The sequence below is a fragment of the Cavenderia fasciculata genome (genome assembly GCF_000203815.1).
Source record: "Cavenderia fasciculata unplaced genomic scaffold Scf_Dfasci-F-a-11f03.f1-5, whole genome shotgun sequence".
Lineage (NCBI taxonomy): Eukaryota > Evosea > Eumycetozoa > Acytosteliales > Cavenderiaceae > Cavenderia > Cavenderia fasciculata.
The window spans coordinates 526,367-542,671 of record NW_004457718.1 but is presented as its reverse complement, the minus strand read 5'-3'; the positions used below and the strand labels follow the sequence as shown (position 1 = coordinate 542,671).

At 32.4% G+C, this 16,305-nt stretch overlaps 7 protein-coding genes across 7 annotated transcripts; 2 read left to right on the top strand and 5 right to left on the bottom strand.

Annotated features, from left to right (window-relative positions):
• Positions 1-58: 58 nt before the first annotated feature.
• On the bottom strand, positions 59-4,174 carry DFA_00186 (uncharacterized protein; the record flags this gene model as incomplete). Its single annotated transcript, XM_004357845.1, has 7 exons — positions 59-267; positions 333-650; positions 739-1,645; positions 1,956-1,990; positions 2,709-2,807; positions 2,873-3,193; positions 3,277-4,174. The coding sequence occupies 7 exons, from the start codon at positions 4,172-4,174 to the stop codon at positions 59-61; spliced, it is 2,787 nt and encodes a 928-aa protein (XP_004357902.1).
• A 480-nt stretch (positions 4,175-4,654) lies between these two features.
• On the bottom strand, positions 4,655-5,998 carry DFA_00185 (uncharacterized protein; the record flags this gene model as incomplete). The annotated part of the gene is made up of 1 exon (XM_004357844.1): positions 4,655-5,998. One exon carries the CDS (start codon positions 5,996-5,998, stop codon positions 4,655-4,657), a length of 1,344 nt encoding a protein of 447 aa, XP_004357901.1.
• Positions 5,999-6,206: 208 nt separating this feature from the next.
• On the bottom strand, positions 6,207-7,574 carry DFA_00184 (uncharacterized protein; the record flags this gene model as incomplete). Its single annotated transcript, XM_004357843.1, has 1 exon — positions 6,207-7,574. The coding sequence occupies one exon, from the start codon at positions 7,572-7,574 to the stop codon at positions 6,207-6,209; it is 1,368 nt and encodes a 455-aa protein (XP_004357900.1).
• Positions 7,575-7,722: 148 nt separating this feature from the next.
• On the bottom strand, positions 7,723-9,045 carry DFA_00183 (uncharacterized protein; the record flags this gene model as incomplete). Its single annotated transcript, XM_004357842.1, has 1 exon — positions 7,723-9,045. The coding sequence occupies one exon, from the start codon at positions 9,043-9,045 to the stop codon at positions 7,723-7,725; it is 1,323 nt and encodes a 440-aa protein (XP_004357899.1).
• Positions 9,046-9,762: 717 nt separating this feature from the next.
• On the top strand, positions 9,763-10,573 carry DFA_00182 (uncharacterized protein; the record flags this gene model as incomplete). The annotated part of the gene is made up of 3 exons (XM_004357841.1): positions 9,763-10,087; positions 10,144-10,419; positions 10,485-10,573. 3 exons carry the CDS (start codon positions 9,763-9,765, stop codon positions 10,571-10,573), a joined length of 690 nt encoding a protein of 229 aa, XP_004357898.1.
• Positions 10,574-10,706: 133 nt separating this feature from the next.
• Positions 10,707-11,966, bottom strand: DFA_00181 (uncharacterized protein; the record flags this gene model as incomplete). Its single annotated transcript, XM_004357840.1, has 1 exon — positions 10,707-11,966. One exon carries the CDS (start codon positions 11,964-11,966, stop codon positions 10,707-10,709), a length of 1,260 nt encoding a protein of 419 aa, XP_004357897.1.
• Positions 11,967-12,380: 414 nt separating this feature from the next.
• Positions 12,381-16,239, top strand: DFA_00180 (uncharacterized protein; the record flags this gene model as incomplete). The annotated part of the gene is made up of 7 exons (XM_004357839.1): positions 12,381-13,411; positions 13,488-13,947; positions 14,032-14,206; positions 14,297-14,496; positions 14,555-14,947; positions 15,037-15,107; positions 15,378-16,239. The coding sequence occupies 7 exons, from the start codon at positions 12,381-12,383 to the stop codon at positions 16,237-16,239; spliced, it is 3,192 nt and encodes a 1,063-aa protein (XP_004357896.1).
• Positions 16,240-16,305: the final 66 nt, after the last annotated feature.

The following is a 16,305-nucleotide window of genomic DNA, read 5'->3' as shown; positions in this document are numbered from 1 at the left end:
TAACACCTATACGAATACCAATACAAGGTTTCTCTTTGTTCATACATACACCAACATTCTATGGTGTATGTAATTTTTTGAGTACTCTGTAGCCTGGGGGAATGTCTTGTATTATGTAACCATAATCATCCTGCAACGATGCGACCGGTTGTTTGTCAACATATATACTTTGATGCAACAAGTAAATATATTTCAGAGTTGTATTATTATGATTGGTACGTATCTCTTTTAAAGCTTGATAAACAAATGGGAAACACTCTTCGAGAACTAAATAATAAATGAATGAATTAGAGACCTGGAAATATATATTTCACACATCGATCAGTACTTACAATGGATTTTAAAACTAATAAGTGATCTGTTTGTCTTGATGGCATCTAATAGTTTTCGACTCTGTGCAGGAGTTACCGCGATATGGCGAATTGTAAGGTGTTTGATTATGTTTTTGTTTAATAGTTTGATGACCACTGATAATATTCTGGCACCACCACCACATAGTCTGAGACACTCAAGATTGGGTAACCCGAGTATGAATCGATTAAATACTTCTTTATCGTATGTCATTCGACTGGATGCCATTAGTTTGACTGTTTTAATATATGGTGATCCATTCAATACATCACATGATGGTTGAATATCAACTGGGTGTTCTTTGAAATATATAGAGGTGGTGTAAGTTGATTGTGTTGGATAATGAATGGTAATAATATAATATAATATAATATATATTGTACATACCACCACCTCTAACATCGTATTTATCGATATGTGGAATCATTGATGGTAAACAAATGGGTGTATGAAGTTCTTGGTTGTTTTTAACATTGGCTCCATAGACACAGAATCTTGTACTTGCTCTCTCGGCATAGATCATTCTTCCAAATGGAAATGATACAAAGCAATACTCCGTTATTGTTGTATTCTCTTTTAGGTCTTGATAGATCAACCCCATAGTTGTACGCGCTTTGACAAAAGAAGAGAGGACAAGAGTGGAGTGAGCATGATAAATATTTATACTCGATAGATAAGATGTTGACATACCTTGTTCAATTGTGTTATCATCGAAAATAACATATATTGATAAGTAGGTAACCAACTTTGATTTTTGGATGACTGTTCTTACCCTATTCACCGCTGATTGTAGTTCCTGTTGATTTCCGAAAAAGCTGATCATATCTAGGCATCTTCCCTCACCATTTGAATCCTTAACAAATGCACCCAATGACTTTAGTTCTTCATCAGACCTTATTATCTTTTTGTCGTCGTTGTTGTTTGTTTCCATCTTTTGTCTCTTCACATTGATGTCATCATCATCATCAATCACAATAATATTATTGTTATTATTATTATTGTTGTTATTATTATTGTTATTATTATTATTATTATTATTATTATTATTATTATTATCATTGTTGTCAATTGATCTCTTTTTGTTGTAAAGATTTGCCATGACATCATTTACAACTTGCAAGACATCTATTTGATTGTCCAACATGAAATAGACAGAACATTGAGCAATGTGATTGTTGAGTGTTGCAGTATCACATAGTTGACCATCACATAACGGACATTTGTTATCTTTGAATGTTTTGAATTGTTTGGTGATAGAATCATATTTATCTGTCTCTTTTGTTGTTGTCATCTTCTTTGTAATTTGAAATAATCAATTAATTGTCCAACAAATATTGGTTATGTTTGAAAAAGTAATCTTTTTTAATTTCTACAAGACAGGTGTTGATTTTTTTTTTTGAACAAAACAATGTACATCAGTGATGTATCGTGGCAATCGGATAAACAAAGGATGGGAGAAACCTCGTCACATATCTTGATTCCACATGTGGTATTGAGATTTGGAACAGAATCCATTCTGATTTACTTGGAGAAGTATGATCGTTAGAGGGTGGAGGTGTTATTATCGATTTCATAACGTTTCACAAATGGTTTATATGATTTACTGATATATCTATCTTTTGTGTTGTAGTTGACATTTCTTTAATGAAGGAAAAGGAACTTAATTTTATATTTGTTTTTTTTTTTTACCGTTTATTATTTTAATATTATATTATTATTATGTGATTTGTTATTATTATTATTATTATTATTATTATTATTATTATGCCTGTTTATATATAATATTATATTATACTATTATTATTAGTTGGTTATTTTGAATCGAAATAGGGATTTAAAGATTCCTTGCAAAATTCATAAACACCCCAAGTAATGGCAGCGCTCATACTGTGAAAGACTATACGCGGACGAATGCCACACAGGTAGCCCTTGGGACCCGCCAGATGGAATGGAAGGATCAATGATGATGTTGTTGGTTGTTGAGTTGGTTTATGAAAAGATATAATTATATTTAATATTAAATAAATAGGCGTAGGCAGTATTTGATCGACACGACTAGTTGTAGGAGCTTATAATAATAATATAGAGAGAGAGAGAGAGAAGAAGAAGTATCTCTAGATTTATTTGTGTTGTATAGTTTCCTTCTTTTTTTTAATTTCAAAGGGGGGGGGTCACTTACTTTTAAAATGTTCTCTCGGGCCTAGGTGCGAGGAACCTATAGGTACAAATACAATGGTTTCTTCTATTCTATGGTGTATGTAATTTTTTAGGAAAGGTTGCGGGGGGAATGTCTAGTTGTATTATGTAACCATAATCATCCTGCAACGATGCGACCGGTTGTTTGTCAACATATATACTTTGATGCAACAAGTAAATATATTTCAGAGTTGTATTATTATGATTGGTACGTATCTCTTTTAAAGCTTGATAAACAAATGGGATACACTCTTGGAGAACTAAATAATAAATGAATGAATTAGAGACCTGGAAATATATATTTCACACATCGATCAGTACTTACAATAGATTTTAAAACTAATAAGTGATCTGTTTGTCTTGATGGCATCTAATAGTTTTCGACTCAGTGCAGGAGTTACCGCGATATGGCTAATTGTAAGGTGCTTGATTATGTTTTTGTTTAATAGTTTGATGACCAATGATAATATTCTGGCACCACCACCACATTTTAGTCTGAGACACTCAAGATTGGGTAACCCGAGTACGAATCGATTAAATACTTCTTTATCGTATGTCATTCGATTGGATGCCATTAGTTTGACTGTTTTAATATATGGTGATCCATTCAATACATCACATGATGGTTGAATATCAACTGGGTGTTCTTTGAAATATATAGAGGTGGTGTAAGTTGATTGCGTTGGATAATGAATGGTAATAATATAATATAATATATATTGTACATACCTATACTTTTAACTTGGTATTTATCGATATGTGGAATCATTGATGGCAAACAAATGGGTGTATGAAGTTCTTGGTTGTTTTTAACATTGGCTCCATAGACACAGAATCTTGTACTTGCTCTCTCGGCATAGATCATTCTTCCAAATGGAAATGATTCAAAGAAATACTCTGTTATTATTGTATTCTCTTTTAGGTCTTGATAGATCAACCCCATAGTTGTACGCGCTTTGACAAAAGAAGAGAGGACAAGAGTATGAGCATGATAAATATTTATACTCGATAGATAAGATGTTGACATACCTTGTTCAATTGTGTTATCATCGAAAAGAACATATATTGATAAGTAGGTAACCAACTTTGATTTTTGGATGACTGTTCTTACCCTATTCACCGCTGATTGTAGTTCCTGTTGACTTCCGACAAAGTTGATCATATCTAGGCATCTTCCCTCACCATTTGAATCCTTAACAAATGCACCCAATGACTTTAGTTCTTCATCAGACCTTATTATCTTTTTGTCGTCGTTGTTGTTTGTTTCCATCTTTTGTCTCTTCACATTGATGTCATCATCATCATCAATCACAATAATATTATTGTTATTATTATTATTGTTATTATTATTATTATTATTATTATTATTATTATTATTGTTGTTATTATTATCATTGTTGTCAATTGATCTCTTTTTGTTGTAAAGATTTGCCATGACATCATTTACAACTTGCAAGACATCTATTTGATTGTCCAACATGAAATAGACAGAACATTGAGCAATGTGATTGTTGAGTGTTGCAGTATCACATAGTTGACCATCACATAACGGACATTTGTTATCTTTGAATGTTTTGAATTGTTTGGTGATAGAATCATATTTATCTGTCTCTTTTGTTGTTGTCATCTTCTTTGTAATTTGAAATAACCAATTAATTGTTCAACAAATATTGGTTATGTTTGAAAAAGTAATCTTTTTTAATTTCTACAAGACAGGTGTTGATTTTTTTTTTTGAACAAAACAATGTTTAAACTCTATACGGACACGGAAACGAGATCATCGCAGTCGCAGCCAGCTACGACGGCAAGTACACAGCATCCACCTGTCGTGCCTCTTCATCCGACCAAGCAACCATCCGTATCTGGAGTGTTGCCATCTGTGAGGTTGCCAATCTCAAGGGTCACCAACGCACAGTCGTCCAACTCGCCTTTTCACACGACAACCGATACCTTCTCGGCGTGTCACGTGATCGTATGTGGTCGTTGTGGCGTCCGTGAAACTATTTTAAAATCCGTCCATCATTTCACAAATAAATAATAATATTTATTTAAATTCACTATAAATTTATTTATTCTCGATGTAATTAATTATTACAATTAATTAGTTCTAATCATCAAATGATGAGAATGATAAAGTTGGTATAGATGAATCATCTACATTTGATTGTTGAAATATTTTAAAGTGTTGTTGAATATTTTTGGGTTGGTATCTGAATGGCTGTTTGGTGTCTATTTGGTGTTGAAGATTGGTGTCAATGTAGTTGAGTTGTTTGCCAAGTTGGTAAAACTCTTGTTGAAAGGTTTGCCATTGTGTTGATTCGGATGGTGAGAATCGTAGAGGGCCCTTGGCAAAGCTCGGGCTCATGACTTTTAAGAAGAGGGTGTATAGACGACCAGCTTCAGGTTCGATGTTGTGCAATTCAACGAGGAATGACAGGTCACAAGTACGAGCAGCCTCTAGCATCACTTGTCCTATTGGAATCTTGTTGACTTTGTATAGGAATCGAATCGACTCGATTTGGTTGTTTTGAATGGCTCGAACCATAATAGCTTTTTCAGAGGGACAATAATAGTCACCTGCATACTTGTGTATGGTCTCCATAATGTCTGTGCATCCCGATTCTGCCAACATTCCATAATCACATAATTCCAACCACCGTGTCTCTTTAGGGTCGATTAATCTGAGGTCTTTTAAAAGAGTTTTCAATAACTTGGTACCGGGTGGTGGCGAGATGGAACCATATGTGTTGGCATGGTACGATCCCATTGTACGCATACGAGTGTGTTTGGTTGCATTGGCGACTATTTGTTTGATACCCTCGAGACCGGGCATTGGCAGTACCGTCTTGACATAGTTGTACAATTCGACATTGTTTGATGAAATGACATTGTGCCACGTGGTCATGTGTTGGTCGGCCAAAATCGATTGAGGATCGGTTCGTTTCAAGTAGTTGTATGCACTGCGAAACAACCAAGTGTCAATCATGTTGCGATGGTTTCCAGAGATAAGGTCAAGGACACTGAGTCTTGTCTCCACTTGGTCCTCCTGCAACCAGCTCCTATGAGTGTGTTGATAGTGGTATTTAAAGAGGTCGGCAGTGATGACACCACATTCATAGAACCTTTGATTACCACCATATTTTAGAAATTGATCTGGTTCCTTGTTGTACTGTTCCATCTCAGCGAAAAAGGTATCTTTTAGTTGTATCCGTTTGCCATTGGATATCGGTATACATTCTCCAATCTTTGAACATATCAATCTTCTAAGTATTGTATTATTCCATACACTTCTAAATAGTGTTTCATCAATGATTGTTTGTTGGTTTAGTTGGAATAGTTGTTGTAGTTGTTGGTGTCGTTGTTCTAGTTGGTCTTGTAGTCGTTGGTGTCGTTGTTGTTCTTGTAGTCTTCTTAAATCTTGTAATCTTTTTTTTCTTGATCCTTTTTTCATTGTACTGTTTATCAATGAGCAACAAAAAAAAAGATAAAGATAACTATATAAAATAATGTGATTAATATTAATATCGATAAACTTGATCACCAAAAAGATTAAAAAAAAACATAGATATTTTCCAAAGGAAATTTCGCTGAAAAGATCTTACACAAAAATATGTGCACTTCAAGTTGAATCAGTTGTTGTTGTTGTCGTCTCCAATGATTTAAATAATATTATCAAATGAAAATGGTGATAGAGTTGGGATGGAGGAATCAGAAGTATTGCATTCAAATATTTTAAAGTGTTGTTGTGGTTGTTGAATATTTTTGGGGATGCATCTGAATGGCAATTTGTTGTCTATTTGGTGTTGTAGTTTTTTATCCACATAGTTTAGTTGTTTACCAAGTTGGTAAAATTCTTTTTTAAAGTCTTGCCACTCTTCTGATTTGGATTCTGAGTGACGAAGAGAACCATTTGAAAAACTTGTACCCATGACATGTAGGAAGAGGGCGTATAGACGACAAGCTCCAGGATCAATGTCATGCAAAGCAATGATGAATGAGAGGTCACAAAAATGAGCTGCCTGTAGCATTGACACTTTACTAATTGGAATCTTGCAGACTTTGTATAGGAACCGAATCGACTCGATTTGTTTGGTTTCAATAGCTCGAGCCATCAAAGTAGCGTCGGTGGGTCGATAATAGTCACCTGCATACTTGTCTATCGTCTCCATGATTTCAATCGATCCTGTCTCGACCAAATTTTTGTAATTACATGATGTAAACCACTGTGTCTCTAGAGGGTCAATGAGTTTGAGGTCTTTTAATAGAGATTTCAACAACTTTGTATTGGATGGTGGTGCCGGCACACCATATTCAATAGTTGGGCTCGGGTTGAAAGGTTTGGTTGCACGAGACACCAGTTGTTTAATATCTCTGATAAAAGGCATTGGTAGTACCGTCTTGACATAGTTGTACAGTTCGACATTGTTGGACTTGATCACATTGTCCCATATGTCTCCAAGGCGGTGCGGCATAAACGATTGAGGATCGGTCCGTTTCAAGTATTCGAATGCCCTACGAAACAGCCACGTGTCAACCACGTTGCGGGGGTTACCAGAGATAAAGACAAGGACATAGTCATCCCTCTCGTAAGATCTCTTGATCTGATTGTGAATGTATTCGTAGTGGTATTGAAAGAGGTCAGCAGTGATGACTGGACATTCGTAAAACCTTTGATTCGTGAGTCCGCTCGGTGGCTCCTCGTTGCACAACTCTGTCTTGTACTGTCTGATCTCACGTGCAGCATAACCACGCTTGAGTTTGATTCTATTCTCTTCCGATATCGGTATACATTCTCCAATCTTTGAACATATCAATCTTCTAAGTACTATATTACTCCAAACTCTTTTACATATGATCGGGTCGATTGTAATGTGTGGTGGTGGTTGTTGTTGTTTGAATAGTTGTTGTAGGTGTTCAATTTGTTTGAGTTCTTGTTCTATTCGGTTTTGGTTCTCGAGTTCTCGTTGTTCTTGTTCTTGTTGTCTTCGTAGGGCTTGTCGTTTCTTTTTATATCCTTTTTTAACCATCGCGTATCTATTTATTTATAGATTATCAAACAGTTTACAGAATCTTTAAATAAATCAATGGAGATACCACAACGAATAAAAAAAAATGGTTCGAAATTTCGTTTATTACAATTAATAATTATTATTACAATGAATTAATTAATTAGTTTTAATCATCAAATGATGAGAATGATAAAGTTGGTATAGATGAATCATCTACATTTGATTGTTGAAATATTTTAAAGTGTTGTTGAATAGTTTTGGGTTGGTATTTGAATGGCTGTTTGGTGTCTATTTGGTGTTGAAGATTGGTGTCAATGTAGTTGAGTTGTTTGCCAAGTTGGTAAAACTCTTGTTGAAAGGTTTGCCAATGTGTTTGGTGGGGCGAGAAACGCATTGGTCCATGTGAAAAGCTTGAACTCATGACATGGAGGAAGAGGGTGTATAGACGGCCAGCTTCAGGCTCGATGTTGTGTAGCGCAATGAGGAAGGGGAGGTCGCAAGTATGAGCAGCCTCATACATTGACCTCTGTCCAATTGGCATCTTGTTGACTTTGTATAGGAATCGAATCGATTCGATTTGCTTGTTTTGAATGGCTTGCACCATGAAAACGTTATACGTAGGTACATAATAGTCACCTGCATACTTGTGGATGGTCTCCATAATATCCGTTAATCCTTTTGCCGCCAACTGTCCGTAATCACACCACTCCAACCACTGTGTCTCTTGTGGGTCGATTAATCTGAGGTCTTGTAGTAGTGCCTTTAACAACTTGGTGCCTGACGGTCTCGTAATCGTTCCATAGGAGGAGTAGTGTGGGATAGCCCGTGGCGGACTCGTCACAACATACAACATTTGCTTCAACCCTTTAGTGTCGGGCATCGGCATCACTGTCTTGGCATAGTTGTACAACTCTACATTATTAGATACCATTATATTGTCCCATGTATAAAAGGGGCTTTTGGGGATGATCATATCCTTGTCTTTGCCCTTATTGTTGCCTTTTAAGAATTCGCACACCTTGCGAAAAAACCAAGTGTCTACCATGTTACGAGGGTTACCAGAGACGAGATCAATGACATCGTATCCGCTCTCGAGTGCCGCTCCATACTTGTGAAAGTACTGGTAGTGGACTTTAAAGAGGTCTACAGTGATCACTGGACATTGATAGAACCTCCTATTACCTTCGAGCTGTACAAAACGATGAGGGTCCGTTTTATACTGTTGCATAGCGAGAGCAAAGTGACTCTTTAACTTGACCCTATTCTCTTCCGATATCGGTACACATTCTCTAATCTTTGAATAGATCAATCTTCTAATTACTACATTATTCCAAACTCTTTTACATATGACTTGATCAATCTTTATTGGTTGTCTTTGTTGTCTTTGTTGTTGTTGTTGTTGTTTGAATAGTTGTTGTAGATCTAGTTGTCTTTGTTTTTGCTTTTCTTCTTCTACTTGTGATTCATTATTATTATTATTATTATCCATTTATCATATCATCTTTTTACATTATATAAATAGTGATTGACTATAATCATAAATTAAATTAAATAATCGACATAGGTGTTTCCTTCCGATGTTCTTCTTGATCGTTTCTCTTTTCCATTTAAAAAATACTTATAATTTTATGAGGATACCAATTTTCCCATAAAATATAACAATTTTAAAGTAACCCATGAACTTTACTATTAGTAATGAAAAATTATTAAATAAGATCAAGTTCAACAAACACAATCCCAATCAATTAACTATGAACTGAAACCTCTTGATCTGTTTAAAAAAATATATTATTTCTTTTTTTTTTTCTTTTTAATCAGACTATTGTTGAAATGATTTATAATAATTATTATAAATCATTTAATATTAGTGACATAATCCATCTGAGTTTGAATTTGACCATATATTTTTCAATTGTTTTTTCTATCACTTTTAAATATTCCAATTATTTTCAATCATTTTCCGATTAAGTAATAATTTTTCCGATTAGGTAATAATTTAATTATTTTTATGACGATTTTTTTACATTACATTTTTGAAAATATATTTATACGTTTAAAAATTATTTATAATCAATTGATTATTAATATAGGCTATTATATATTTTTTTACACTACTAAATGATTTGAGATAATTTAATAAAACAAAAGAAATCAAGGATACTATTTTTTAATTATAAATGATAGTTTTAAAAAATAAATAACAAAAATGGAATATTTAAATAAATGGTTATCATCACAATGTAATGTATTGGATATAAATAAATATTTTTTTGGTATTAGAGATGACAAAAAACAAAATTCAATTAATTATAAATTAATGTCAAGTCAATATGGATATTTAATACACCATCATAAAGGTGAACTACCACAATCAATATTATCGTCATGTAGTCATAGAACTGGAATCCCAATAGACTATTTAAAAAATAGAATCTATTGTGAAATTGGTTTCTACTATTTAAAGATAAAATGTGAAACTAATAATGCAATTAAATATTTTCAAAAAGCAATTGATAATCATTCTGCTGAAGGTATGTATAGTAGAAATAAATATATCTATTAATTACTAATACTAATTAAATTTTAGGGTTATTTTTATTATCATTAATTTATTGTGATGGTGAAGAATTTGATAAAGCAATTGAATTATGTGAAAGATCGGCATTGGAACCACCAAAGATTCAATTGTTACATAACAAAGGTGTAATTGCAAACTATAGAGTCCATGAAGCACAATATCACGTTGGTCATTTATACTCTAAAACAAAAAAAGACTATACAAAAACATTTAACTATTATTTAATGTCTGCTGAAAATGGTAATACAAGAGGTGCATACGTGACAAGTATGATGTATAAAAAAGGTAAATATATATAGACATTATAATAAATAATTAATACTGATTTATAATAACATATAAATTTATAGGTGTAGGTTGCCAAAGAGATGAAGAAAATAGTAAAAAATATTTACTAAAAGCAAAGGTAAATGTTAAACAACAACAACATCAAGAGTGAGGAGGTTACCAAAATGATCCTTTTTAATAATAAACTAATCCTAAGAAACAAATTTAATTAATTATTAATTGGTTGAATATGTATTTATATTAAAAATGAACATACCAATTTATGAACATGGGGCTTGAAAATATTAATCATCAAATGAAAATGATGATAAAGTTGGTATGGCAGAGCTGTTGTCATGATCTATATTTTGTTGTTCAAACATTTTAAAGTGTTGTTGATTTTTCATTTGATAATGGAATGACATGTTGGTATCTATTTGGTGTTGTAGTTTGATGTCAATGTAGTTGAGTTGTTTGCCAAGTTGATAAAACTCTTGTTGAAAGGTTGTATTTGCTTGTACGGGACCTTTGGAAAAGTTTATACTCATGACATGGATAAAGAGTGTGTAGAGACGTCCAGCTTCAGGCTCAATGTCGTGCAGTCTCTTGATGAATGAAAGGTCACATGTATGAACCACCTCTAGCATTGCAAGTGGTCCGATTGGAATCTTGCAGACTTTGTAGAGGAACCGAATCGATTCAACTTGTTTGCTTTGAATGGCCGGAATCATTAAAGCACTATTAGCCGGATGATAATAATCACCTGCATACTTGTGTATGGTCTCTGCTATGCCAATTGGTCCATGTACTATCAACCTTTGATAATCACAATACTCTAACCACTGTATCTCTCTCTGCAGAGGATCGAGTATTAATCTGACGTCTTTTAATAGAGCTTTCAATAACTTGGTGTTTGATGGCCTCGAGATTGCACCATTGGAATGATAGTATGAATTGTCATAAGAGGGATTGGTAGCAAGAGCCACCATCTTCTTTATATCCTCGATATCATTTGGCATCGGGATCACTGTCTTTGCATAGTTGTACAATTCTACATTATTTGATCTAATTATATTTCTCCACGTGTTTAGGGGTGTCTTGGTCAAGACCAAGTAAGGATGACAACGTTTAAAGTATTCACATGCCCTACGAAACAACCAAGTGTCAACTGCATTTCTCGGGTTACCAGATACCAAATAAATAACATATTCCATGTCTGTCCATTTAACGTGGTCATAGTGGGATTGAAAGAGGGAGGCAGTGATGACTGGACATTCGTAAAACTCTCTGTTGCATTTAGACCTAAATGGTTTAGGGTTCTTTTTGTATTGTCCCATCAGTACGGCACAATGTTCCCTTAGTAATATCCTATTCTCAGCAGACAGAGGTATACATTCTCCAATCTTTGAACCAATCAATCTTCTAAGTAATACATTATTCCAAACTCTTCTAAATAACCTTTCATCAAGGTCAGATGATTGTTGTTGTTGCTGTTTGAATAGTTGTTGTAGTTCTATTCTTTGTTGTTCTACTTCATGTTGATCATTCTTTTCATTAGTATTCATTACTTTCTTAATTAATAGTAGGAGGAATATTCCTCTTTGAAATGATCTCGTCTATACATTTTAAATTAATTAATTTTAATAAAAAACTATTGGAGCAATTGAATTATTCATTTCACTCATCCCCCCTTTGAGTGTAGACACAGTATCTAGTAGATAGTATACCCCCACCCACTTGTATGTAAATAATATTATTCATAGTAACTACCACCACCTCCACCATAGTATTAAATCGTACTAACACATTTATTAATTTCAAATAAATAGAATTAAATGATGAGGGTTCATCAGTAAAAGTCATCAGCATAACCAATGCATGCTATTAGTTAGTTAGTTCCGACTAACTTTGAAGGGCAGTGAAGAAAGTAATTAGTTAGTTATATTTATATCAAGTTAAGGTGATAGACTAGACAAATTATGAATAATAAAGACGATCCAATAGTCATAGATTCATCAGATGATGAAGTAACAAAGATAAATATAAAGAAAAAGAAAAAGAATTATAGTAGTAATAATAATAATAATAATAATAATAATAATAATAATAATAATAATAATAATAATAATAATAATAAGAAAAAGAAAACTCCTAAAGTTATATTCATTTCATCAGACGAAGAAGAGGAAGAAGAAGAGGATTTCTATAGGCACCCAATCCGCGAATTATCATCGTCTCTGTCCGATGTAAACCTATCTTCTTCCAAGTCTGGCAAAAAATCAAAGAAAAATACAACTTCATCTCCTCCAAAACCAAAGAAATCTTCTTTAAAAAAAACAGATAATACTATTACATCATCAAATAATAATAATAATAATAATATTTTTATTGATAATCCAAAGAATGATGATATTGAGAAAATTAGAAAAATATTTGCAAAAGCACAACAATCATATTTATATAGTAAAGAACAAGATTTAATTCTCAAGATGGATGAAAATTTGACATGGGAAAATAGAGAACAAAGATATAGAGAGATGGTGAGGTTGATTGATAGCTCATTGGTACTCGATAACTCTGCACCCAGTGTTGATATATTCTTTGACTTTGTGGCAGATATGGCCAAAGACCTTTACAAACTGGACCATAAACGATATGAATCTCTCGAAAATCATATGTTTGATTATGAGACCCATTCATTTACTCATATCTTGTTGCGTCGTTTAATTTCATCAATGGAATCAAATGATAAAACAATCAGATATCGTTCATGTCAATTGGTTAAAATTATTTTATGTCGTTTTGTCAAACAAAATCTTGTTGCTGGAATGGACAAACATTTGTACGAATCAATTCTCCAATCATCAATCAGTCGTCTCAGTGATAAATCACCATTGGTAAGAATAGAGGCTATAGGTACATGTATAAACTTTCAAAATCCAAATATTGTAAACGATCCTATCACCAAAAAGTTTATTTTAATGCTTTCAGTACCAAAAGATCCTTCAGAGTAATTAGATATAAAAAAAAAAAAACACCAGGCCCCTATTACCTTTTTGACTTACTCAATATTCCTATTTAATTAGAATGGTTAGATTAGAATTAATAAAGAAAATGCATATACCAAATAGAATGTTGAACCAAGCCATTTTAGATCTAACTATGGACGTGGATGCAAATGTTAGAGAAAACACATTTTTACGTATGCAAGGTCATTTTGACGATTTCATTGCCAGAGACCGAATTAAAGTTCTAGATTGTGGACTACGAGACAATGAAGAAAATGTGAAAAAATCTTGTAAAGAAACTATAGAAAAATGGTTAGAAAATCATAGTGGAGGAGACTTTGAATCTTTTCTCCTACTTTTGGAAGTAGAGGACCATCAAAAACAATGTGAAATAGTAATTCGTTCATTATTTGATTCTGAAAAGTTTTCTTTATGTCAATTCTTAGAGGTTGCAGAACAAAACAAAGAAGATTTAACCCCAGAAATTCTATTTTCTTGGAGAGTTTATTTAGATTATTTATTTGATCAATATTCAAAAGTATGTTGGAAACTATATATATAAAACTAATATATATAATATTAATATATTAATATATATATTTATTTATATTTTTTAATATAGACAAAAGATCAGAAATATAAAGTTAAAATTAAACAAGTCTTGCCATCTGGAAATTTAATTTGGGAATTACTCAATGAATACCAAACCCAACTTTTTATGTTTGAACAACTTTGTTTAATTCTTGGTCGTGTTTCTACCAACGATTTAAACCTTACAGAATTTGAAATATTTTTTGGTAACTAAAAACAAAAAAAGATATATAATCAAATCAAAGATTAATCTTTTTTTTTCTGACCTCTAGGAAATTTGTTAAAATCATTTAAAGATTTGAAAGGTAAAAAAATAGTATTAAAAGCATTGAGGAAAATTTATGCTGGTCGAGAATATGCTTGGAGTGAATATTTAAAAAATGAGATAACACCAACAGTTCAAACTCTTATGGAATTACCAAATGCTCCACAACCTCTTCATGTTCTTACAGTGTTGACAGATTTAATGAAATATAGTACTGAATATGAATATCCAGTAAGTAAAAAAAACACAAATCGAAACATTTCCTATTTTACTTAATATAATTATTTAGTCCAAAATATTATTTGGTTATGAGAAACCAATTATAGAATGGATAAAACATTCTGAACCACCGGTTAGAAAGAGGGCAATACGTTGTTTTGGACTATTATCAACTTTGGACGTAAATGATAAACTGCGTGGTTCCCCAGGATACGCAGTAGTGTTAAGTATGCTAAACTTAAAAGGAGAACGGGAAATCGTGAAATCATCAGCTCTGAAAACAAGTTTTGATGTACTTTGTGCTAGATCGACTCTACCAAGATATCTTCAAAACTTTCGCTCCAAACTGGTCAGGGTGATCCAAGATCATAACAAGTTTAATGATGAATACCCACAACTCCAACTTTTATGTATTGAAGGAATTTGTAAATTATTTTTATATTTACATTTAAAAGATCAAAAAGTTTGTAAAATAACATCATCCAATCCAATCCAAAGCAAACCAAACTTCTATGATAGATTTTCTAATATATATTTTTTGACAACCTTTAGATTTTTGATCAATTACAAATTACATTTTTTACAAATTATGAACTACAATCTATGAATCAATGCAAACAAATGTTAGATTCATTCTTTAGATTTTTTATCCATCAAAAAGAACATATGGGGATGTTTGTCAAATCGTTTGCCCCTACATTGGAACACTTTCTCTTTTACTATAATTGCCATAAAAATGAACGAAAAGAAATACTTGAAATGATCGCTTTCAAGTTTATTGAATTTATCGGACCCAATACAGAAGAACAGTAAGTAATCCATAATATATTTAAATAGTATACTTACTTATCGAACAAATGTTACTTATCATTTGACCTTTTTCTTTTAAAAAGATCACTCATCAAACATAGAGATAAATTACTTTTGAATTTATTAATGACAATTCTAACTCATGCACAAGAAGATAAGGCTCAAGAAGAGAAAGAAAAGGAAAAAGATTCGAATAATCATGAAAATCGAGAATATTTATGTTTTTGTCTACCATTATTCAAATCATATATTCCAAAGGATCCAGACCACTTGCTCAAGGTCAAGTATTTTATACTGGAGATCAAAGAATTCTCATTTCCAAATCGTACGTTGGGTATACTCAAAGATTTTGAAAAATGTGTCAACAAAATGGTTAAAAGTTGTAATCTGGATGATGAAGATGTCGATCAACAAGTTGTAAAAGAAGAACTCTTGGATTTTAAACTTGAATTGGAAGAGAGTAGAGAACCAACAGATATGGATGCCGTTGATCAAAACAATGATGATGATGATGATGAACAAGATCAATACCAAAACACATCAATGGAAGAGATGGGACAAGAAACGATTGATGAACTTCTTCATTCACCAATTAACTTTTATGACCAAACTCCAAATATATCAACCAAATCACCAAAAAGAAAACAAGATGATGTTTGGGGTAGTGATGACGATCAAGATGAAGATAATTCAATGACTACTACAACTACAACCACAACAACAACCACGACTCCAAATCCAAAAACAAAAGTATATCCCTATGACCAAAAAAGTAGGACTTATTTACAACAACAAGAAAATCCATTTAAGAAATCAAAAAATACATTTAACATTCCACAAGAGATTATTGAAGACGAAGAGGAGGAAGAACAAGAACAAGAGGAAACAAAACAATCAAATAATAATAATCCATTGTCATGGTTCAAAAATAAATTTTTTAATTAATATTTTTTAATTTTTAAATAATAAATTATTTAAATATTTAATAATTATATTTACAATATATATTTA